Genomic DNA, 24,621 nt, shown 5'->3' with positions numbered 1-24,621 from the left:
GAGGAGGGAAGGGACAGGAAAGCCTGACCTTTCCTCCCAGAATATTAATATCAATTTTCAGCTTTTGGTACCTTACAACATAAATACATCACTTTTTTAAAAACAGTTGATACATTTCAAGTGTGAAAGAAAAATGCAGTTTATTTCCATGTTCAAAGTAAGTTTCCATTAATACTATTTTTAAGGAAAATGTGTTTATTTTGAAATTTTAAAAATTTTATGAAACTGAATTTAGTGAAATAAACTTTAATAAACTACTTTAAGAATTACTGGTGATGGTGTATAGCAGAAATGAATTTTATATAATAAGCAAGCTTTCTTACAGTTCTCTTTTGAAGTTAATTGCACAAGCAGGTATGTTTTAATTTGTTTACGTTTTATTTTCTTTTTGTTTTAGCCAAGCTGGTTATACTTATTATTTTTGTTTACATTTCATAGCTAATGTAGCTGAAATATTGTGAAATAAGATATCTATTTTGGATAAGCTCTGAAAAGCTCTTTTAAAAACTACATTGTTCACTTGAGTTATTTTGTGATCTGTTGTAGAGCCTAATTATGTTTTTGTTTGGAAACAGATATGATTAAATCTGTCCAAGATTGGGAACAAATGACTCAGTGTTGAAAGTACTTAAATCCTGAGTCCTCAGTTATGTGGAAGTACTTTCATATTTTAACAAGGCAGCTGTTTGTTTTTCTTGCCCTCATCATCAAAATTTACTAGAAACAATATTATTCTTTACACTTTTTGGTCAGTATTTCTATTAAAATCTTATTGTTTTAAGCTATAAAGAACCTCCATATCCCATAACACACTGCTCACAAAAATTAGGGGATATTTTATAGCTTCATATTCATTTTGAAATATCCCCTAATATTTGGGAGCAGTATATTAAAAAAGAATACTGTACAGGTCTGTCATATCCTGATATATTAAGAACAAAACATAACCAGAACTTAACAAAATAATAGCAGTGAAGTTAAAACAAAAAGTTAATTTTTTAGTATAAGAGTAAAGAATGAGCTAATATAGCTAAATAATCTGTTGAATAAAAAGAGATCTGTCTTGTATAATGAGGTAGCAACAGCAGAAATAATAAACTTATATCATCAAACCAATTCTTTTTTGACAGCTAGTATTTTTAAAATTTTTTATTTATTAGAGAGTGAGAGAGAGAGAGAGAAGGGGGAGGGAGGAGCAGGAAGCATCAACTCCCATATGTGCCTTGACCAGGCAACCTCAGCATTCCAGGTTGATGCTTTATCCACTGCACCACCACAGGTCAAGCTTCAGCTAGCATTTTTATTATATGTCAGCTTTCTCCCTACAGTGTCTTTGGACTATTGTTTTTGATAAGTTAGTGTTCAAACTTTTTTTTATATTAAGAACTACAGTTTGAAAAGAGCATATTAACTTTTACTGCAATACCATTGGAAAAGCGTTGATTTACTAGCCATGTATGTTTGTACCGGAAAAGTATTTAGGGATAATAATATAACTGGTTATCCTATGAAGTCTCAGCTATACCAAACCCTCCTAAATTGAGAATAGGATTTCAGCTTCAATAACTCTGTTCTTCCCAAACACAGTAGCTTTTTCCTTCAGTGGCATGAGGTTGTTGGTCTAGACTGAGTCGGGTAGTGGAATAGTTGCATCAGTGTAGTTATGTTGTATTAGAATCCATAGAACAGTAGCTGCAATGGCAGTTCAGTTGAGGTGGTTGTACAAATAAATCTATTGCATTGCTACAGTCATATTTTATTGGAGGGAACATTTGCTGAATTGTGCTATGGTCAACAACATTTAATGAAATTCCTTTAAAATTTTTATAAAATTAAGAAGGATTTAAAACTAATGAAAAGTGAGCATCTCAACATATGTTTTTATTGGAAATATATTTATTGTGTACTTATTTTCCTTATTCTTTAATATAAGCTCAGCAAAGTTTCTTATTAAATTATTAGCTGTTCTGTGAAAGACTACCACAGGTAGTCCATAAAGAAAAGTATTCCATGTAGGATTTTGTATGCATTTAATAAATGCTCAATATATGCAGAGTAGTAAGTACTACTAGCATATCATTTTAGCCACTTATAAGCAGGCTGACTTTGGGCAATTTACTTGACCTCTAATCCTTAGTTTTCGCATGTGTCAAGGGTGGATAAAAATAATACTTATCTAATAGGATTATTAGAATTAAATGAGTTAATATGTGCAGTGGTTACAGTTAGCAGTGAATCTTAGCTATTATTATGTAATTAATTGTAGATCAATGAGAATTCTTATATATAGCCTTACAGCTAAACTGAACTCATTGACAATGAATGTGATAATCCATTTCATTCTTAATTCCTTAAGGGCACTTAGGGTTCTCGCCAGCTATATAACAACTTTGTTGAGGCTACAAATTAAGTTCTGTGAAAGTGAATAAGGTGTTGTGCTTTGCTTTGAAGTAGCTTATTTAAGAACTTGTATTCTTAAGTAACTTTTAAAGAAGGTAGATTTTTAAGTTTTCCCTTTTTTGTGGTATAGGAACCTGTTTTGGGGGTTCATAAGTTAGAGATCATATTTGTTTGGGAGATTAGAAATGCAATTGAGGAATGATAATTTAATGAATCTCATTAAATGATAATGTAATGATTCCTTTTTTATGTGTATTTTATCCCTTTGTCACCACCGCTCCCTGAATTGTTTCAGTAATTCCTCTTGTATACTAATTTATTTATTAAAATGACATTAAGTACTGTAAAATTCTATTGTTCACACTAAATGGTAGGAAGAGGGAATAGCTAGAATGTATGAAAAGATTAATTGGTAATTCTCTTTTGAATTATTTTTAATATTGCAAACCATTAAATATTTCATCACTACTTCTGCAGTGTAACTTGTTAGCCTGTTAGTTGGGTGAGTTGAAATATGGCACTAAAGCTGAAATGAAAACATGTCAAGTTTCTAGGAACAAAATAACCACCTATAAGCAGAATTGTGTAGCTCTGCATATTTCGCCACCATTTATAATCTGATATGTCTTTATCATGACTTAATCTGGACATGGGGCCTAGTAAAATTTGAGGGACCTTTCAAGTAGATCTCTTATCCTTGTAGACAGAATCACTTTATAATTAGAGAAAAACAAATTCTGAAAAGTAGTTAATGTAAGCATTACAACATTGGGTAAATAGCCTTACTGACCAAGTGTAAACTTTTTCCTTAGTATTGAATTTGATCGGGATTGTGACTATTTTGCGATTGCTGGGGTTACAAAAAAGATTAAAGTCTATGAATATGGCACAGTCATTCAGGATGCAGTGGATATTCATTACCCTGAAAATGAAATGACCTGCAATTCCAAAATCAGGTACTTACATTATTTTGTTGGCATAATGCAATATGTATTTAACAATTGTTATCTATAATTAAAGTAAGTTTGTTATTTTACTTTTCTATGAAATTCCTTATTCATCATGTAGCACATTTCAAAAGGGTTCTAATCTTTTTGGACACATCAAAATCCTATCTATCCGTTATTTATTTTTACATAAAGTAAGGCTTTTTTATTGAATTTATAAGAGTGACCTTCGTTAACAAAATTCTATAGGTTTCAGGTGTATGATTCTTTAACACAACATCTGTATATTGTATTGTGTGTTCACCACCCCATATCCAGTCGCCTTTCATCACCATTCATCCTGCCTGTACCGTCTCTGCGTCCCTGCAGCCCTTTTCTGTCTGGTGATCACCATGCTGTTGTCTATGTCTGTGAGTTTTTTGTTTTGCTGCTGCTTAATTCCTTTACCTTTTTCACCCAGTCCCACAAACCCCTGCCCCTCTAATAGCTGTCAGTCTGTTCTCTGACTGTGAGTCTATTTCTATTTTGTTTGTTTGTTTATTTTGTTCATTAGATTCCAAATATGAGTGAAATCATATTTCTTTCAGCTGTATCAGTTGGAGTAGTTACCATAAGAACCTGTTAGCAAGCAGTGATTATGAAGGCACTGTCATCCTATGGGATGGATTCACAGGACAGAGGTCAAAAGTCTATCAGGTAAATTTGTTTTAAGAATCATTTTTACTTTCTTAATTATAAAGCTCGTTATACTTTATAATTAAAAATTTAAAGTCACTATTTAGCATTTTATTATACCTATTTAATGCTAAATAATGCTTTCTGAAGCATCTTCTCAGATTTTTGCATTTGTAGGATGTATCAAATTTTAGTAAATGTATATATAAAAGTGTGGGAACTACTTTTTGCCTCTCTTGTTTTCATAACCAGTTCTTTCTCCTTCCCGCCATAGTAATAAATTGTATCAGGGTATTCTTTATTTATTTTAAGAGATATATTCTATCTGAGACTATTTGTCTTCCTTCTACATCCAGGAGCATGAAAAGAGGTGTTGGAGTGTTGACTTTAATTTGATGGATCCTAAACTCTTGGCTTCAGGCTCTGATGATGCAAAAGGTACTATCTGAATTACCTCTCCTTCCTCTTCCACCCCCCCCCCCCCTTTATTCTTTTACTGTCAGGGACACAGCTATTTATTGAAACAAAACTTAAAACCATTCTTAGTGATTATGGGTTGTTCCAAAATTAACCTAAGCCCAAAAATCTATATTTCTTTTGGAATGAAAGAAATATGAACATACTGCATCTTCATTATAATATTTTTGGACTCATGCCACATGGTGACATTTTTGTAACCAATTTCTTTATATATCCCATTGAATGAACTTTTTCTCGCTGAAATGTTTAGACATCTTTGCATTCTGAAGTATATTAAATTTTCAGAGTATACTAAAATCTTTAGATAAAGTTAATCATATTTCAAGGCAAAAATTCAGCATCTCCTACTGCCAATTTAATGACCTCTCTCTTCTCTTTTTTTCTTGTATATTTATTTTTACTGTTCATTCCTTTCTGTTATCCTTACTGTACTATTTGGCCTGGTTTCTTCTCACCATTAAATTTCTGAAGTCCTTTTAATAGTTTATTTTATTTTAGAGTTAATAGCCTTAATTATTTTGCTTTTTTTTCTTCCTTTCTACATGTAACTTCCAGAAGTGATAATTATTGGACCATTTTTACTTTTTTTCACTTTTATTTACAAATTACTGCCTTAGTATTCCTAAAAAGATTCTAAAGTTTTAATATGCCTACTCCACTAATACTGATTTTCAGCCCCAAATGCCCATTAGAATCACCCAGAGAGTTTTTTAAAAAACACCAGGAATTGGACTTACCTCACCTGGGTATTGTCCTGGATGGGACATTGGGACTGATCAAAAGATGGATGGGAAAATTTTTGTTGTTATTGTTAATTTTTGTTACTAATTCTATTCTGTAATCAGGATTGCGACCTCTGTCCTGAAAATATGTTGTATATGTGTATTCTAGTGTCTACTAGACATTCTTGTTTTAAAATGACATTATGATTGTTCTAGTATGTCATAGGACAACAGCTCACCTTTCTAGCTTTGCTGTCAGATCTAACCTGCTATGACCAGTTAGCTTTTCTCTCCCTAATCATACAAATCTCAGTATATATTCCTGGAATGGGTTTAGTTATGGGCCTACTCATGGGATCATATTACCTCTTATTTTACATTGATATCTATGTTGTTTTCTAACTTTAAAACCAAGCTTTCTTGGTTTCAATACACTGTTCTATTATTCAGTTGTTCTGCTTAATCACTTTTGGTCCTAGTAAACCACAATGCTTTACATTAGTTAAAAAACACATCTGTAGCAATAGTCAGACATTCTAGGTTATAGAAGCATTTGTTAATGTATTGTTTATTTTTACTGTTTTAATTTTTTTGTCCTTTATTCTTAGTGAAGCTGTGGTCTACCAACCTGGACAACTCAGTGGCCAGCATAGAGGCGAAGGCTAATGTGTGCTGTGTTAAATTCAGTCCCTCTTCTAGATACCATTTGGCTTTTGGCTGTGCAGGTAAAAAATACAATTTTGTCTTCTTCTGATTTTCGTTGAATATCATGTCTAAGAACAAAGGGCGTTTTAAAAACCAAATACCGGTACCTTTCTTTGTAGGTTTAAGTTTTGTTTCCATTTCCATCGTTAGACTTTAAATTAGAAGTACGTATGCAGTATGCCATTACTCATTTGTTGCTATGCCTTCATTTCAGTATTTTGGCACCCGTGTTCAGTACATAGAGATGGGCTTGTTGATTATTTTTGCCATTGTTCTTCTCAGTCTTTTGCATGCACGAACTGATTCTTACTTCTTCACAACCTTAGGTCATAACCATTAAGCTATATTGTATAGACACAGAAATCTTTTTGTTTTTGTATTAAAGGAAACTAATTAATTCTTCAACAATTATTTCTTGATTTCCTGCTATGCAGAAATTACCCATCTAGAGTAATTAAACACTTAAAGTCTCATATCATGGAGTGGTTGCTAACATAGTTAAGTACTCATAAAAACGTTTGCTATTATAATAATAGCAAATAATTTTTTCCCAAAGTTTCTATTCTTTTATTTTGTACTAGGGTGACCAAATGTTTGGGTTTGCCTGGGGCAGTCCAAGTTTATACTGGTACCATCATAATTACTATTATTTTACTTATTTATTTTTTTACAGGGACAGAGAGAGAGTCAGATAGAAGGATAGATAGGGACAGACAGACAGGAACGGAGAGAGATGAGAAGCATCAATCATCAGTTTTTTGTTGTGACACAGTAGTTGTTCATTGATTGCTTTCTCATATATGCCATGACCGTGGGCCTTCAGCAGACTGAGTAACCCCCTGCTCAAGCCAGTGACCTTGGGTCCATGCTAGTGAGTTTTTTGCTCAAGCCAGATGAGCCCACGTTCAAGCTGGCAACCCCAGAGTCTCGAACCTGGGTCCTTCCGCATCCTAGTCTGACGCTCTATCCACTGTGCCACCGCCTGGTCAGGCATAATTACTATTATTCTTAGTGTCTTTTTTTGTTTTTGTTTAATTTTCCTTAGTGCCATTTTTCTTTATTTTTTTCTCTTTTTTTAATTTTTATATTTTATTTAGAAAATTAACTTTAACAGGGTAACTGATCAATAAGTACATAGGTTTCAGATGAACATTTCTATAGCGTTTGAACTGTTGATTATGTTGTATAACCATCATCCAAAGTCAAATCATTTTCTGTCACCTTATATTTGTCCCTCTTTACACTATTCGCCCCGATCCCTTTGCCAACATCCCTCTCCCCCGGTAACCACTTTTCATTTATCTATGTCCATGAGTCTCAATTTTATATCCCACCTATGTGTGAAATCATATACTTCTTATATTTTTCTGATTTACTTATTTCACTCAGTATAATGTTCTCAAGGTCCATCCATGTTGTCATAAATGGTAATATGTCATTTCTTATGGCTGAGTAGTATTCCATTGTATATATGTACCACCTCTTCTTTTTTTTTTATAATTTTATTTTTTTAATGGGGTGACATCAATAAATCAGGATACATATATTCAAAGATAACATATCCAGGTTATCTTGTCGTTCCATTATGTTGCATACCCATCACCCAAAGTCAGATTGTCCTGTCACCTTCTATCTAGTTTTCTTTGTGCCCCTCCCCCTTCCCCTTTCCCTCTCCCTCTCCCCTCTCCCCCCGTAACCACCACACTCTTATCAATGTCTCTTAATCTCACTTTTATGTCCCACCTACGTATGGAATAATGCAGTTCCTGGTTTTTTCTGATTTACTTATTTCACTTCGTATAATGTTATCAAGATCCCACCATTTTGCTGTAAATGATCTGATGTCATCATTTCTTATGGCTGAGTAGTATTCCATAGTGTATATGTGCCACATCTTCTTTATCCAGTCGTCTATTGATGGGCTTTTTGGTTGTTTCCATGTCCTGGCCACTGTGAACAATGCTGCAATGAACATGGGGCTGCATGTGTCTTTACGAATCAATGTTTCTGAGTTTTGGGGGTATATACCCAGTAGAGGGATTGCTGGGTCATAAGGTAGTTCTATTTTCAGTTTTTTGAGGAACCACCATACTTTCTTCCATAATGGTTGTACTACTTTACATTCCCACCAACAGTGGATGAGGGTTCCTTTTTCTCCACAGCCTCTCCAACATTTGCTATTACCTGTCTTGTTAATAATAGCTAATCTAACAGGTGTGAGGTGGTATCTCATTGCAGTTTTGATTTGCATTTCTCTAATAACTAAAGAAGATGAGCATCTTTTCATATATCTGTTGGCCATTTGTATTTCTTCCTGGGAGAAATGTCTGTTCATGTCCTCTTCCCATTTTTTTATTGGATTGTTTGTTTGTTTGTTGTTGAGTTTTATGAGTTCTTTGTATATTTTGGATATTAGGCCCTTATCTGAGCTGTTGTTTGAAAATATCATTTCCCATTTAGATGGCAGTCTGTTTATTTTGTTATCAGTTTCTCTTGCTGAGCGAAAACTTCTTAGTCTGATGTAGTCCCATTCATTAATTTTTGCCTTCACTTCTCTTGCCTTTGGAGTCAAATTCATAAAATGCTCTTTAAAACCCAGGTCCATGAGTTTAGTACCTATGTCTTCTTCTATGTACTTTATTGTTTCAGGGCTTATGTTTAGATCTTTGATCCATTTTGAGTTAATTTTAGTACAGGGGGATAAACTGTAGTCCAGTTTCATTCTTTTGCATGTGGCTTTCCAGTTTTCCCAGCACCATTTATTGAAGAGGCTTTCTTTTCTTCATTGTGTGTTGTTGGCCCCTTTATCAAAAATTATTTGACTAGGCCCTGGCCAGTTGGCTCAGTGGTAGTGTCGGCCTGGTGTGTGGAAGTCCCGGGTTCGATTCCCAGCCAGGGCACACAGGAGAAGCGTCCATCTGCTTCTCCACCCCTCCCCCTCTCCTTCCTCTCTGTCTCTCTTCCCCTCCCGCAGCTGAGGCTCCATTGGAGCAAAAGATGGCCCGGGCGCTGGGGATGGCTCCTTGGCCTCTGCCCCAGGCTCTAGAGTGGCTCTGGTCGTGACAGAGCGACGTCCCGGATGGGCAGAGCATCGCCCCCTGGTGGGCGTGCTGGGTGGATCCATGTCGGGCGCGTGTGGGAGTCTGTCTGACTGCCTCCCCATTTCCAGCTTCAGAAAAATACAAAAAATAATAATAATTATTTGACTATATATATATATGTGGTTTTATTTCTGGACTTTCTATTCTGTTCCATTGGTCTGAGTGTCTGTTTTTCTGCCAATACCATGCTGTTTTGATTGTCGTGGCCCTATAATATAATTTGAAGTCAGGTATTGTAATGTCCTAGCTTCATTCTTTTTCTTTAGGATTGCTTTGGCTATTTGGGGTTTTTTATAGTTCCATATAAATCTGGTGATTTTTTGCTCCATTTCTTTAAAAAATGTCATTGGAATTTTTATGGGAATTGCATTAAATTTGTATATTGTTTTGGGTAATATGGCCATCTTGATTATATTTATTCTTCCTAACCGAGAACAAGGAATATTCTTCCATCTCATTATATCTTTTTCGATTTCCCTTAACAATAGTTTATAGTTTTCATTATATAAGTCCTTTACATTCTTTGTTATGTTTATTTCTAAGTATTATATTTTTATTTTGTTGCAATCATGAAGGGGATTATTCTGTTGAGTTCGTTCTCAAATGTTTCATTGTTGGCATATAGAAAGGCTATTGACTTCTGTATGTTCATTTTGTATCCTTCGACCTTATTGTATTGGCTTATTGTTTCTAGTAGTCTTTTTGTGGATTCTTTGGGGTTTTCAATGTATAGGATCATATTATCTGCAAAAAGTGATACCTTTACTTCTTCTTTTCCTATATGGATGCCTTTTATTTCTTTGTCTTGTCTGATTGCTCTGGCTAGAACCTCTAGTACCACATTAAATAGGAGTGGAGAGAGTGGACAACCCTGTCTTGTTCCTGATTTAAGGGGGAAAGCCTTCAGTTTTGTGCCATTTAATATGATGTTAGCTGATGGTTTATCATGTATGGCATTTATCATGTTGAGATATTTTCCTTCTATACCCATTTTGTTGAGTCTTAAACATAAAATTGTGTTGTATTTTATCAAAAGCCTTTTCTGCGTCTATTGATAAGATCATGTGGTTTTTGTTCTTTGTTTTGTTGATATGGTGTATTACCTTAACCGTTTTACGTATGTTGAATCATCCTTGAGATTCTGGGATGAATCCCACTTGATCATGATGTATTATTTTTTTAATATGTTGTTGTATTCGATTTGCTAGTATTTTGTTTAGTATTTTAGCATCTGTATTCATTAGAGATATTGGTCTGTAGTTTTCTTTTTTTGTGCCATCCTTGCCTGGTTTTGGTATGAGGGTTATATTGGCCTCATAAAATGTGTTTGGAAGTATTGCTTCTTCTTAAATTTTTTGGAAGACTTTCAGTAGAATAGAAACCAAGTCTTCTTTGAATGTTTGATAAAATTCGCTGGTATAGCCGTCTGGGCCTGGACTTTTATTTTTGGGGAGGTTTTTAATGGTTTTTTCTATTCTCTACTAATAGGTCTGTTTAGGCTTTCTGCTTCTTCTTGACTCAGTCTAGGAAGGTTGTATTGTTCTAGGAATTTATCCATTTCTTCTAGGTTGTTGAATTTAGTGGCATAAAGTTTTTCATAGTATTCTACAATGATTCTTTGTATATCTACGGTGTCCGTGGTGATTTCTCCTCTTTCATTTTGGATTTTGTTTATATGAGTTCTTTCTCTTTTTTCCTTGGTAAGTCTTGCCAAGGGTTGGTCAATTTTGTTGGTCTTTTCAAAGAACCAGCTCCTTGTTCTATTAGTTTTCTGTATAGTTTTTCTGTTCTCTATTTCATTTATTTCTGCTCTGATTTTTATTATCTCCTTTCTTTTGGGTTGTCTTTGTTCTTCTTTTTCTAGTTCCTTAAGGTGTGAAGTTAAGTGGTTCACTTGGGCTCTCTCTTGTTTGTTCATATATGCCTGAAGTGATATGAACTTCCCTCTTATCACTGCTTTTGCTGCATCCCATAGATTCTGATATGTCGTATTGTCATTTTCATTAGTCTGTATATATCTTTTGATCTCTGCACTTATTTCTTCTTTGACCCCTTCATTTTTTAAAAGTATATTGTTTAGTTTCCACATTTTTGTGGGATTTTTTTCCACTTTTTTGCAGTTGAATTCTAGTTTCAAGGCTTTATGATCAGAAAATATGCTTGGTACAACTTCGATTTTTCCGAATTTGCTGATGTTTTTGTGGCCCAACATATGGTCAATTCTTGAGAATGATCCATGTACACTGGAGAAAAATGTATACTCAGTCACTTTGGGATGAAATGTCCTGTAAATGTCTATCATATCCAGGCGCTCTAGTGTTTTGTTTAAGGCCACTATGTCTTTGTTGATTCTCTGTTTGGATGACCGATCTAGAGTCGTCAGTGGTGTATTGAGGTCTCCAAGTATGATTGTATTTTTGTCAGTTTTTGTTTTAAGGTCAATAAGTAGCTGTCTTATATATTTTGGTGCTCCTTGGTTTGGTGCATATATATTAAGAATTCTTATGTCTTCTTGATTCAGTGTCCCCTTAATCATTATGAAATGGCCATTTTTGTCTCTGAGTACTTTTGCTGTCTTGTAGTCAGCATTATCAGATATGACTATTGCTACGCCTGCTTTTTTTTGGATGTTGTTTGCTTGGAGTATTGTTTTCCAGCCTTTCACTTTGAATTTTTTTTATCCTTGTTACTTAGATGAGTTTCTTGTAGGCAGCATACAGTTGGATTTTCTTTTTTAATCCATTCTGCTACTCTGTGTCTTTTTATGGTGAGTTTAATCCATTTACATTTAGTGTAATTATTGACACTTGTGAGTTCCCTATTGCCATTTTATAGATTGCTTTCTGTTAGTTTTGTGTCTTGTTTGATCCTTCTCTTTCGTTTTTCTATCTTTTGTTTTTATTTGTTTGTATTCCATACATCTTTCCTTTGTTGCTATCTTTTTTATCTCATGTGCTTCTGTGGTGGTTTTTTCAATGGTGGTTACCTTTAAGTAATGAAAAGGGTTCCTACCCTGTTCATTGTAGTGCACTATTTTGTGAGTACTTTTGCACTCCATCGTCCTTTGCTACTGTTAATCTCCATCCTCTCCCCCCTTTCTTTTTGTTGTTGTCACAGGTTAAATTTGGTTTTATTGTGTTCTTCTTGGAGCTTTTACTTGTGCCTTTGTTTTTTTTTTGTTCTTTGTATCTGATTGGAGAACCCCCTTATTAATTCCTGGAGTGGGGGTTTTCTGATGATAAATTCCCTCATCTTTTCTGTATCTGTGAATGTTTTTATTTCTCCTTCATATTTGAAGGATAGCTTTGATGGGTATAGTATTCGTGGCTGAAAGTTCCTCTCTTTCAGGACTTTAAATATTGGGGTCCACTTTCTTCCAGCTTGTAGAGTTTCTGTTGAGAAATCGGATGATAATCTAATGGGCCTTCCTTTATATGTTGTATTCTTCTTTTCCCTGGCTGCCTTGAGAATTTTTTCTTTGCTATTGGTTTGTGCCAATTTCATTATGATGTGCCTTGGAGTAGGTTTGTTCGGGTTAAGAAAACTCGGAGTTCTGTTTGCTTCTTGAATTTGAGGCTTTAGTTCTTTCCACAGGCTTGGGAAGTTCTCATCTATTATTTGTTTATGTTCTCCATTCCATTTTCTCTCTCTTCTTCCTCTGATATACCTATTATTCTTATATTATTCTTTTTGATAGAGTCAGATAATTCTTGTAGGGCTATCTCATTTTTTAAAATTTTTGAGTCTCTCTTCTTTTCTCTTCTTGTGCCTCAAGTTGCTTGTCTTCTGTTTCACTAATCCTACCTTCTATCTGGCCTGTTCTATTAGCTAAGCTTGTTACCTCGTTTTTCAGCTCGTGATTTGAGTTTTTCATCTCTGTTTGAATTGTTTTTATAGTTTCAATTTCCTTGGAAATATACTTTTTGTGTTCATTGAGTTGTTTTCTGAGTTCCCTAAATTGCCTTTCTGTGCTTTCTTGTATATCTCTGAGTGTTTTTAGGATTTCTATTTTAAATTCTCTGTCATTTAACTCCAAGGTTTCCAATATATTAAATTTTTTCTGCATAGATTTTTCCTCATCTTTGTTACCTTTCTTTCTTTTGTATCCATGATATTTGATTTTCTCTTTCTTAATGGCATCTGAGGGTGGTTTTGTTGATAGTATTAATGAGATTTAATAAAGAATAAAAAGTTAAAAAAAATAAAATATCAGGCCCTGGCCGGTTGTCTCAGTGGTGGAGCGTCAGCCTGGCGTGCAGAAGTCCCAGATTCGATTCCCAGCCAGGGCACACAGGAGAAGCGCCCATCTGCTTCTCCACCCTTCCCCCTCTCCTTTCTCTCTGTCTCTCTCTTCCCCTCCCACAGCGAGGCTCCATTGGAGCAAAGATGGCCCGGGCGCTGGGGATGGCTCCTTGGCTGCTGCCCCAGGCGCTAGAGTGGCTCTGGTCGCGACAGAGACGCCCCGGAGGGGCAGAGCATCACCCCCTGGTGGGCGTGCCGGGTGGATCCCTTTCGGGCGCATGCGGGAGTCTGTCTGTCTATCACCGTTTCCAGCTTCAGAAAAATACAAAAACAAAACAATAAATAAAAAAAATCAAAAAGAGTGTTTTTTTTAAAAAATTAATAATTAAATAAGAAAAATAAAATAAAATTTAAATTTAAAAAAAGGAAATTATTTCCCCACTACTTTTTTCCTCTCCTCTCCTCTCCCCTCTTTCTTGAGAAAATCTTGTTGTGAACTGTGAATTATATTGTACTAAATAGAACAAACAATGCCTGTAATGGAGGGTCTGAATTGGGGAGAAGTAATAAAGGGGCAAAAAAAAGGGGGGGTATGAACCCACAAAAGCAAATAAGGAATAAATTTGGGTCAAGAATAAAATGATTTGATTTTTGGTGTTGGTTGACTAAGAGATATGATGAGAGGAATAAGAGGGAAATAGGAAAATGGGGGGACAAATTAAAAAATTATTATTGTATTTAGTGGAACAAGAACTAGATAAAATGGAGAGCCAGGGATGGGAGCACTACTGGAGAGTTAAAAAGGTGAAGTAAAAACCCCCAAAATGCCAGAAACATAAATTTGAGTCCCAGATAAGATAATTTGTTCGTTATTGAGGTTTGAATGAGAGGAGACGTAAAGGAGAAAGGAAGAGACTAATATAGAGGGAGAAAAGAAAGAGAGAGAGAAAAAAAGAGGGAACCACTAAAAGAAGAAAAAATAAAAAAGAGGAGAGAGAGAGAGAGTTAAGGGTTTTGGAGTGCAACCCTTATAGAGAGAAAGGAAGAGGAAAGAAAAGATAATGGGAGATGTAACACTTATGGGTAGTGTAGGTCAAGAAGAGGAGAGAGTAAGACCAGCAGAGAGTTAAACGACCAAACTGGAGGAGGAAAAAAAAAATCAAGAATGAAGATAAGAGAAACAAAAGAACAAATATAATAAAATGGGATAGGTTATAAAGTCTGCGGATTATTCTTGATTTTGAGAGTTTATCTTCTTGCTTTTTCTTTTCTCTCCCTCTTCCTGGTCGGTGACTCTGTACCCCGGGTTCTGCCCCTTTGGCACGCTTAGGTAGAGGTTTGCAGTTGATAAGTCTCTATGGCGATGTCATGTATTGTGCTTCAGTCTCGTTGGCAGTCGAGGCTCATTAGCATTTATAGGCTCCGCCAGTGAGAGAGTCCGTGTTCCTGGAGCCTCTCTCCTAGTCTTTCCTTCCTCTATTAGTAGCCTGATAATCCAGCTATGGGGTTGCTGCTGCCTCTGCCTGGATAGTAAGAGGCTCAAAGAGCTGGCAACTCCCCACTCTATTCCCACTCAGCACAGGGCTCTGGGTAAGGCTCAGTCAGTCAGAGCTGCTAGCATAATCAGGCGGGGCTTCCGCCCACTCAAAGACCTCTGGCTCTGCCACTTTATCCAGTAACACGGGCGGGCGCCCACTCCCGGGGTGCTTGGAGGAAACTCTCGCTCACTATCTGTGCGCAAACCAAGATATCAGGCCGGCAGTCTCACACTCTGAGGGAAACCCCCACCCGCACGGAAAAGTTCCAGCTTTGGATTTGGCTCTCGCTCCCTCCCCGTGCGCGGCTTTTTCAGTGCACTGGGACGGCCTGAGATTCCGCTTTTGGCCCACACAAAGGCCCCTGCCTCTGCCTCTCTGTGGGATAACACGGGCGCCCACCCCTGAGGTGCTGGGAGAAATCTCTTTCCCACTCTCCATGCGCGCAGACCAGGATATCAGGCCGGCCACCTCACACTTTGTGTGAAACCCCCGCCCGCACAGAAAAGTTCCAGCGTTGGAATTGGCTCTAGCTCCCTCCCCGTGTGCGGCTTTTTCAGGGCGCTGGGGTGCCCGGAGATTCCGCTTTTGGCCTACACAAAGGCCTCTGACTCTGCCTCTCTGTGGGGTAACACGGGCGCCCACTCCCGGGACTTTGGAAGGAATCTCTCGCCCACTATCTGCGCACGCCGACCAGGAGATCGGGGAAAATGGCTGCCCCACCTGTCTTTCTTTGTCTGGGTTTGGCGTGAATGTTAGCTTGTATTGCCTGGGTTGTCATAGGCGCAGTTTTTCTTCGGCTTGGATCTCTGTGCCACAGCCTGGTTCGGCCATTTGTGCCGCGGCCTGGATCTATTCACCCCCTTTGCCCACCTTAGTTTCTATATTCTCATATCCCAGTGAAAGCAGCCCTATTTAGGTTAGTGAGGAAGGCAGAGCATTTCTTACTCCCTATTTCCTTTGGGGTTTAATTATATATTTAGCCAATTTTTCGCTTGACCATACCTTCGGGTGTATTGTGAAACATCTGGAGGCTCCAAGGGTAGGTTTTTCGGTTTCTGGTTGAAGATCTTGTTGAGTTTTGGGGGAGATTTATTGGTATCACTTCCTACCGCTCCATTACTCTGACATCATCTCTAGTGCCATTTTTCGTTGTCAAAAGAATTATGAGATTGGCAGCTCTATCACAGAGGTAACTCTACACTTAATTTCTTTGTCTTTTCCCCTTGAATATTTACTAAAAGAGTAAACACCTGTAATTTAACTTCTGTATTGTGAAATCTCCTTGATTCTTATTTATTGATAATCTTAGTTGTTTTTCTCTTTTTAAGATAAGCTAGCACCATACCATGAGCACAATATTGCCTTTTAAAAAGGAAAGGTCAATTTAAATTTTAATGTAACTTATTCTGTATTTTACTTGTATACTACCCTAATTTCATAGTTAAATTCAAAGATACTATGTACTAACATGTATATATCGGTAGAATTCTCTTTTTATTAGCATATAGAACTTTTTCATGATTAAGTGCTATTCTTTTCCCTTGAACCTGTTTCTTATTTAAATTTCTGTTTTGTTACTGACTAGAAATATGACCTTGGGCAAACTGATTAACTTCAACCCCCAGATTTCTTATCCTTAAAATAGAGATACCATAGTCCTTTAGGCTCTTATGAGGACTATGAAAGAAAGATGCTATGTATAAAGCTCTAATCACTGGGGAACAAAATTTTTGTTGCATCTACAAAAACACTTGTTCTTACCTAATTCAAGTGTGCTGATCTCAAATCTGATATTAGTTTTTCTCTGTAAGCTACAGTTTTTTTGCAATTCAAGATTTTAGGTTTTCATTTTATTATAAAATATTCAACATTTAGTTTAACATAATGAAGTAGAATGTCTTCTTGGGCATCATCTTTGTGAAAATATAATAATTTATATAGTGCAGTAAATACACTAATACACTAAAAGATATGATTGTATCAGAATTTGTCTACAATTTCTTGTTTTTCTTTTTTTACAGACACAGAGAGAGATAGACAGGGACAAACAGACAGGAATGGAGAAATGAGAAGCATCATTCGTTAGTTTTTCGTTGTGTATTTTAACACCTTAGTTGTTCATTGATTGCTTTCCCATATGTGCCTTGACCATGGGCCTTCAGCAGACCGAGTGACCCTTTGCTCGAGCCAGCGACCCTGGGTCCAAGCTGGTTTGCTCAAACCAGATGAGCCCGCGCTCAAGCTGATGACCTCAGGGTCTCGAACCTGGGTCCTCCGCTTCCCAGTCCGACGCTATGTCCACTGTGCCACCACCTGGTCAGGCTACAATTTTGAAATAGAACATATTAAAACACTTATTTTAATCATAAAATTTGTGCAAAACTTATTTAAATTCTATTCAGGCAAACATTTGTGTTTGTAGCTCTTGCGTTTGTGTACCTGTTGAGGACAATTTTGTTTGATGCTCCAGCAGTAGTCTGCTCATCACTAACAGCTCCAAGATTTTCGGCAAACATATCAAGGTGACTGTTCAGCAAGTGAATCTTAATGCTCATGTTACATCCAGTGTCGTGGAAAGCCAACAGCATCCTTTGAACCAGAAGTTCATAGTTTTTTGCTTTTATGTTGCCAGGGAATTTCTTTGTGACTGCCATAAAAGACTGCCATGCTACGTTCTTCTCCTTATTCATCTTCCTGGCAAATTCTTCATCACATATGAGGGTTTGAATTTGAAGTCCATCGAATATACCTGCCTTTATCTTCTCAAAAGACAAGGCAGGAAAAGCAGAAATAATATGTTGAAAGCATTCACTTTCTCTATTCAAAGCCTGAACAAACTGTTTCATTAAGCCAAGTTTGATGTGAAGTGGGAGAAAAATGATCCTGTCTTGATTAACTACAGGTTCATTCATAATATTTTGCATCCCTACTTCCAGAGCTTTTTGTTTTGGCCACTCCTTCTGTGTCCAGGGTTTCTCCCGAGCTCGGCTGTCCTACAAACACAGAAAGCAAGGATACTTCGTGAAACTTCTCTGTTGTCCAAGCAGGAAATTTACTCTTTTTTTTTTTTTTGTATTTTTCTGAAGTTGGAAACAGGGAGGCAGTCAGACAGACTCCCACATGCACCCACCCGGGATCCACCCAGCATGCCCTCCAGGGGGCGATGCTCTGCCCATCTGGGGCACCACTCTGTTGCAACCAGAGCCATTCTAGCACCTGAGGCAGAGACCATAGAGCCATCCTCAGCGCCTGGGCCAACTTTGCTCCAATGGAGCCTTGGCTGCGGGAGGGGAAGAGAAAGACAGAGATGAAGGAGAGGGGGAGAGGTGGAGAAGCAGATGGGTGCTTCTCCTGTGTGCCCTGACCGGGAATTGATCCTGAGACTCCTGCACTCCAGGCCGACGCTCTACCACTGAGCCAACCAGCCAGGGCAGGAAATCTACTCTTTCAGATCCACACAAATGATCCAGTTATGCTCCTCATACTTCAGAAAGTCGAGGACAATTTTTATGACATTCTTACTATGTCATTCAATTCGGGTTGGTAAATAAACTGCTGAGAGGTTAATGACTGCTTGGCATCAGAAGAAGACCCTTCACATTCTACAACCGTTTCCTCATGCATCTTATCAAAATACACTTGATCACCATGTTCACTTTCTTCGTCCTTAGAAGAAATAAAACTATTGAAAACTGGAACTGGTAGTGTCTTAGAGTGTGAGATAGGTCGTATTGCTGAAGGAATATTAGGATATGCGATCATATGCCATTTTTTCTTGCCAATGCCCTTTGTATGGATCAGACAGAAATAACAGTCACTGCTGTGATCCTTAGGTTCACGCCAAACCATGGGAATACCAAAAGGCATTCCTTTGCGTTTTCCTTTTGTCCAGTCACGAAGCATTTCCTCACAATTATGACACACAATATGAGGAGCTCAATTCTTGTCTTGATCGCCAAGGGGAACTTGAAAATAAGTAATATATGCATGTGTCACAAATGATGAAATACTGTGCCTTTGACTTTGAAGTGTGTAACATCCACATATATAACAGAAGGTGTCAGGACTATTCTTACATTTACACCTACTCAAAGAAGCCATGATTCAATCTTAAAACAAAATAAGGGTGTTTTTATCAGATAATAATTTTTTACATTTAAAAACAACTACAATTTTGTAAAAGTGATGTTTGTAAAACATTAATTGCCTTGTGGTTATGTCCAATCCAAGAGTCGTTGCCCTTTAACTCCAATTTAAAAACCAATGCATGCCATTAACTGTAACAAAAAAATTAAAATTGCATAAAAACTAGAGCATGTACCAAAAAACATTTCAGATTTGGAATCAGCGATGCAGAAATATGTAGAAACAATTCTAAAACCTCATGCAACAGAAAATGAAAAAAAAAAATTGTTCCCCAGTGTAATAAGAGTACTCAATAATAATTGTTTATTCATTGTCATTGTTAACATTTTATCATGCATTTAATTAAAATAGTTTATTGGATTTTAATGTTCTGTTTTGTAAAGATACTAATCATTGGCCACCATTTAAGAATAGAAGTTATTGGCCCTGGCTAGTTGGCTAAGAGGTAGAGAGGTGGCCCAGTGTGTGGATGTCTCGGGTTCAATTCCCAGTTAGGGCACACAGGAGAAGCACCCATCTGCTTCTCCACTCCTCCTCTCCTTCTCTCTCTCTGTCTCTCTCTTCTCCTCCCACAGCCATGGCTCGATTGGAGCAAGTTGGCTCCAGGCTCTGAGGAGGGCTCAATGGCCTCAACTCAGGTGCTAAAATATTAAATAGCTCGATTGCCTAGCAACGAAGCAACGGCCCCCGATAGACAAAGCATCACCCCATAAGGGGTTTGCTGGATGGATCCCTGTTGGGCGCATGAGGGAGTCTGTCTCTCTGCCTCCCCACTTCTCACTTAAGAAAAAAAAAAGATAAGTTATTGTTAATATTTAATATGTACAAATGCCAGATATGAGCATCTTCAAAATTTCTATTTCCCGGAAAAGGGAAAACTTCTTTAAAAATGCTTTGCCTATCTGGCAGGCAGTTTTTTCCTCACTGTTTTAAATTTTCATTTATTTCTCAGATAACTTTTGCATTTACTTTTTCATGTGATTTTAAGATTTATATTTTTCAATTTTACATAAATTCTTTTGGGATTCTCATTTCAGTTACATTACATTTATTTCCTAATTTTGGAAACATTGACATTATTAAGGTAGTATATCTTCCCACACAGTTACATGAGATATCTCTTTTGTTTGGATTATTTTCTATCTTTCAGTGAAATTTTATAGTTTACTTTTAGGCCTTTCCGATCAACCTAGCCAGTTGTTCAGTGGATAGAGTATCGGTTAATTTTTTCCTGTGTGTATTATAATTTTTGTTATTATTTTAAATAAAAATTATTTATTTTAGGTACTGTTTGCTAAAATTAGATTAAAAGTATTGGTATTTGGATATGCATATCATATCTAGTCACCCTATATATTTATCTTATTAAATCTAGTAGCTTTCTATTAGAGTCTTTTCAGTTATCTGTTTATACCTGATAGTGGCCAAAAGTGATGATTGTATTTTTTCTTTCTGATGATTTATTGCATTCTCCTCTTAAAAAGCTGTGTTATATGATACTGGTGACTTCTATTTCATTTAGTTGAGTGCACTTTAGTATTTTGCTATTTTGGATCCCTAATTTTGGAAAATTTTTGGAGGAACAAATTGAGTATTTTATAAAAGTGCCTTTTTAGCTTATCTGAGCTAAAAGGCTGAGAAGCAGCCAAGTGCCTTTTCAGCGTCAATTGTTATAATCATATGGTTTAATTTGTTGACAGATGAATTATGTGTACATTTTTTGATATTGAATTATATTTGTGTTTCTGGATTAAACCTTGCTTGAGTATAATGTGAAATTCTTTTGCTAAGTTGTTGCATTTTATTGGTGATATTTTTACATCTATATCCATAAATTGGCCTGTGATTCTCTTCATCTCTTACTCATTTTTTTTTAATATATTTATTTTATATATATATATTGTATTTTTCTGAAGTTGGAAATAGGGAGGCAGTCAGACAGACTCCCGCATGCGCCCAACCAGGATCCACCTGGCATGCGGGAGGGGAAGAGAGAGACAGAGAGGAAGGAGAGGGGGAGGGTGGAGAAGCAGATGGGCGCTTCTCCTGTGTTCCCTGGCTGGGAATCGAACCCGGGACTCCTGCACACCAGGCCGACGCTCTACCACTGAGCCAACCAGCCAGGGCGGGCCTCTTACTCATTTTTAATATCAGTATTTCATAATTTTAAATTATATAAGTCTTGAACTTCTCTTGTTAAATTTATTTCTAAGTATACTGCTCACAAAAATTAGGGGATATTTCAAAATTAATATGAAGCAATCAAAAGAAGATTTGATTTTTTTAATTAAACAACATCAGAAAAGCAAACAAGTCAAAGAAAGTTGTTTGATTATGCAAATGAGATGCAATACCAACTTTTATTGGTGAAAATGCACTATACAAAAGGCTGAAAGGGCTGGAGTATTTGCACGTTCCCTGATCCCCTAATTTTTTTTTTTTTTTTTTTTTTGTATTTTTCTGAAGCTGGAAACGGGGAGAGACAGTCAGACAGACTCCCGCATGCGCCTGACCGGGATCCACCTGGCACGCCCACCAGGGGCGACGCTCTGCCCACCAGGGGGCGACCCTCTGCCGCGACCAAAGCCACTCTAGCGCCTGGGGCAGAGGCCAAGGAGCCATCCCCAGCGCCCGGGCCATCTTTTGCTCCAATGGAGCCTTGGCTGCGGGAGGGGAAGAGAGAGACAGAGAGGAAGGGGGAGGCGGGGGTGGAGAAGCAAATGGGCGCTTCTCCTATGTGCCCTGGCCAGGAATCGAACCCGGGTCCCCCGCACGCCAGGCCGAAGCTCTACCGCTGAGCAAACCGGCCAGGGCTGATCCCCTAATTTTTGTGAGCAGTGTATATTAGTACTTTTAGTCCTTGGTGCATGGAATTGTTTTTTTCTTTTTTTTTCTTTTTTGTTTTTTTGTATTTTTCTGAAGCTGGAAACGGGGAGAGACAGTCAGACAGACTCCCGCATGCGCCTGACCGGGATCCACCCGGCACGCCCACCAGGGGGCAAGGCTCTGCCCACCAGAGGACGATGCTCTGCCCCTCCGGGGTATCGCTCTGTTGCGACCAGAGCCACTCCAGCGCCTGGGGCAGAGGCCAAGGAGCCATCCCCAGCGCCCGGGCCATCTTTGCTCCAATGGGGCCTTGGCTGCGGGAGGGGAAGAGAGATACAGAGAGGAAGGAGGGGGGGAGGGGGGGAGAAGCAGATGGGCGCCTCTCCTGTGTGCCCTGGCCGGGAATCGAACCTGGGACTTCCGCACGCCAGGCCGACGCTCTACCACTGAGCCAACCAGCCAGGGCTTTGGAATTGTTTTTATTTTGGGGCTGTTTATTGCTAATGTACAAAAATACAATCAATTTTTGAATGTTGATCTTATGTCCTGCAGTCTTCCTACTCTTGTGTATATTTTCTTTGAGTTTTATTGTGCTTTTCTTTGGAAATACTCTACATTTAGGGATAATATCATCTGTGAGTTAAATACTTTTATTTCTTCCTTTACTATGTTAATGCCTTTGTGCTTTATTATATGAACTAAAAACTTACGTGTGTTGTTGGATGAAGTAACAGAAGGAACTTCTCATCTTGGGGGAGAGCATTCAGTTCTACAAAGTCAAGTGTGATAATAGTTGTAGGATTTTTATAGATATCCTTTATCAGCTTTAGTAAGTTTCCATCTATTTTTAGTTTGCTAAGAGTATTTTTTATGAATGTTGGATTTTTGTCAAATGCTTTTCCTGTTTCTATCAAGATGACCTTGTAAGGTTTATGTCTTTTATTATAATAATACGGGTCCTTCCTCCCTCCCTCCCTCCCTCCCTCCCTCCCTTCCTCCCTCCTTTCCTTCCTTCCTTCCCTCCTTCCTCCCTTCCTCCCTCCCTTCCTCCTTCCCTCCCTCCCTCTCTCCCTCCCTTCCTTCCCTCCCTCCCTTCCTCTCTTCCTCTCTCCCTTTCTTTTCCCCTCCCCTCTCTTCCCTCCCCTCCCCCCTGCCTCTCCCCCCTCCCTCCCCTTCCTTCTCTTCCTCCCTCCCTCCCTCCCTCCCTCTTTCTCCTTCTTTCTTCCTTTCTCTCTCTCTCCCCTTCCATTTCTGGGGAAAATTCTCTTTTGGCCATGGTATAAGATCCTACTTATATGTTACTGAATTTAGTTTGCTGTAGCCTTCTTTATTGTAGTTCTTTTCTGGCTTTGATAGCAAAGTACTATTGGCCTCATAAAATGAGTTGGGAAGTGTTTCTTTTGTTTACTGGTTGAATTTGTGAAAGATAGGTATATAGCCTATATAGACTTCAGTGAAATCATCTGGACTTGGACTTTCCTTTGTGGAAAGATTTTAAATTTCTAATTAAATTTCTTCCTGTAAGTCTATTTAGATTTTCTATTTCTTGCAGTCAGTTTTTTATATTTCTTTTATTTTTATTTTTTAATTTATGATTTCTGTGAGAGAGAAAGGGAAAGACAGACAGACAGGAACATTGATCTGTTCCTGTGTGTGTCCTGACTGGGAATTGAACCCACATGGTGGGCTGACGCTCTACCACTAAGCCAACTGTCCAGGGCCAAGATGAACTTCTATACTACATAAAACACACACAAATTTAGACTATCTTTAGATCTCTGAACTCAGTTTATGGGCCTTCTACTCTCCTCCCTACTACCTCAACATCCCTGTCACTAAAATATAATTAATTTTTTTCATCTTGAGAACCTGTTATTTAGTTTAAGGAGCTATGAAACCTGATTTAATCCCTGATATAGAGTTAAAGTGGAGAAACTAGAGTAAGGTAGAAATGTAAGTGCTCAGGGTGACTTACTGTATTTCCTGTCTTATCTAAGTAATGGGAAACATTTTAAGTTTCTTAGGTTTATAAATCTGCCTTGTCTTTTATACAGCAATTGCCAGTCAGGGTGATATCTTTTTCTTCACATTTAACTAAATTGAATGTCTAAATATTTATTTAATAAGTCTTGATTAATGTCATAACATCCATGTGCATGTGTTTCAGTTATCTATACTGCACAGATAATAGGGGGGAATGACTAGCCAGGGCATTTTATTTTCATGTTTTTAAGGAGTTTGAGTGAGTGCTAATGGCAGTGACATACACAAAGCCAGTATTCATGAAACAAATTATTCTACTACTTTTTCATAAGTAAAATCTACTTTTTTACATGCTATAATCTAAAAACAACTTTGAAACACCCAGTAAAACTTTCATCAGTTTATGTTTGTCTTGCCTTCCAGCCTATAATTAGCATTCTAGCTAGATCTTTTAAAATAATGGGCTTTACAAGAAATTTTATATTTATATTAAATGCAGATATATTTTTAAGTCAGACATCTTTTATTCAGCTATTACTAATACAACACACAGGATCACCATTCATTTTTTTAAACTAATATTGAGAAATCACTACAAACACTTTGGAATTATAAAATACATGATGCAATTTCAAGGGAAACCATTAAAATAATACGATTAAAGTACAAAATCCAAACTATATATTATTGGGATAAAGGGATAAAGTACAAAAGAAGGTCATTAGTAGAAATGCAAATATATCTTATTTATATATTTATATAAATATCACATATTATAAAATATATAGAAGTAGTATAAATTAATATACATATAATATAAAAAGTAGATGGAAATGGGTAAATAGGTCCAAATAAA

General features: G+C 37.3%; 1 protein-coding gene across 3 annotated transcripts in view; it reads left to right on the top strand.

Moving 5' to 3' along the window:
* Nucleotides 1–24,621, top strand: part of COP1 (COP1 E3 ubiquitin ligase) — a 147,427-nt gene that overhangs the window by 90,988 nt on the left and 31,818 nt on the right. For all 3 annotated transcript variants that reach the window (XM_066371573.1, XM_066371574.1, XM_066371572.1), the window contains 4 exons: nucleotides 3,213–3,356; nucleotides 3,935–4,043; nucleotides 4,379–4,460; nucleotides 5,833–5,949. In XM_066371573.1, the coding sequence (XP_066227670.1) occupies nucleotides 3,213–3,356; nucleotides 3,935–4,043; nucleotides 4,379–4,460; nucleotides 5,833–5,949 (452 nt within the window). The remainder of the gene's footprint in view (nucleotides 1–3,212; nucleotides 3,357–3,934; nucleotides 4,044–4,378; nucleotides 4,461–5,832; nucleotides 5,950–24,621) is intronic.

This window comes from Saccopteryx leptura, chromosome 2 (assembly GCF_036850995.1).
Source record: "Saccopteryx leptura isolate mSacLep1 chromosome 2, mSacLep1_pri_phased_curated, whole genome shotgun sequence".
Classification (NCBI taxonomy): Eukaryota; Metazoa; Chordata; class Mammalia; order Chiroptera; family Emballonuridae; genus Saccopteryx; species Saccopteryx leptura.
The sequence above is the reverse complement of the archived record's forward strand: the minus strand, read 5'-3'. Positions and strand labels throughout refer to the sequence as shown.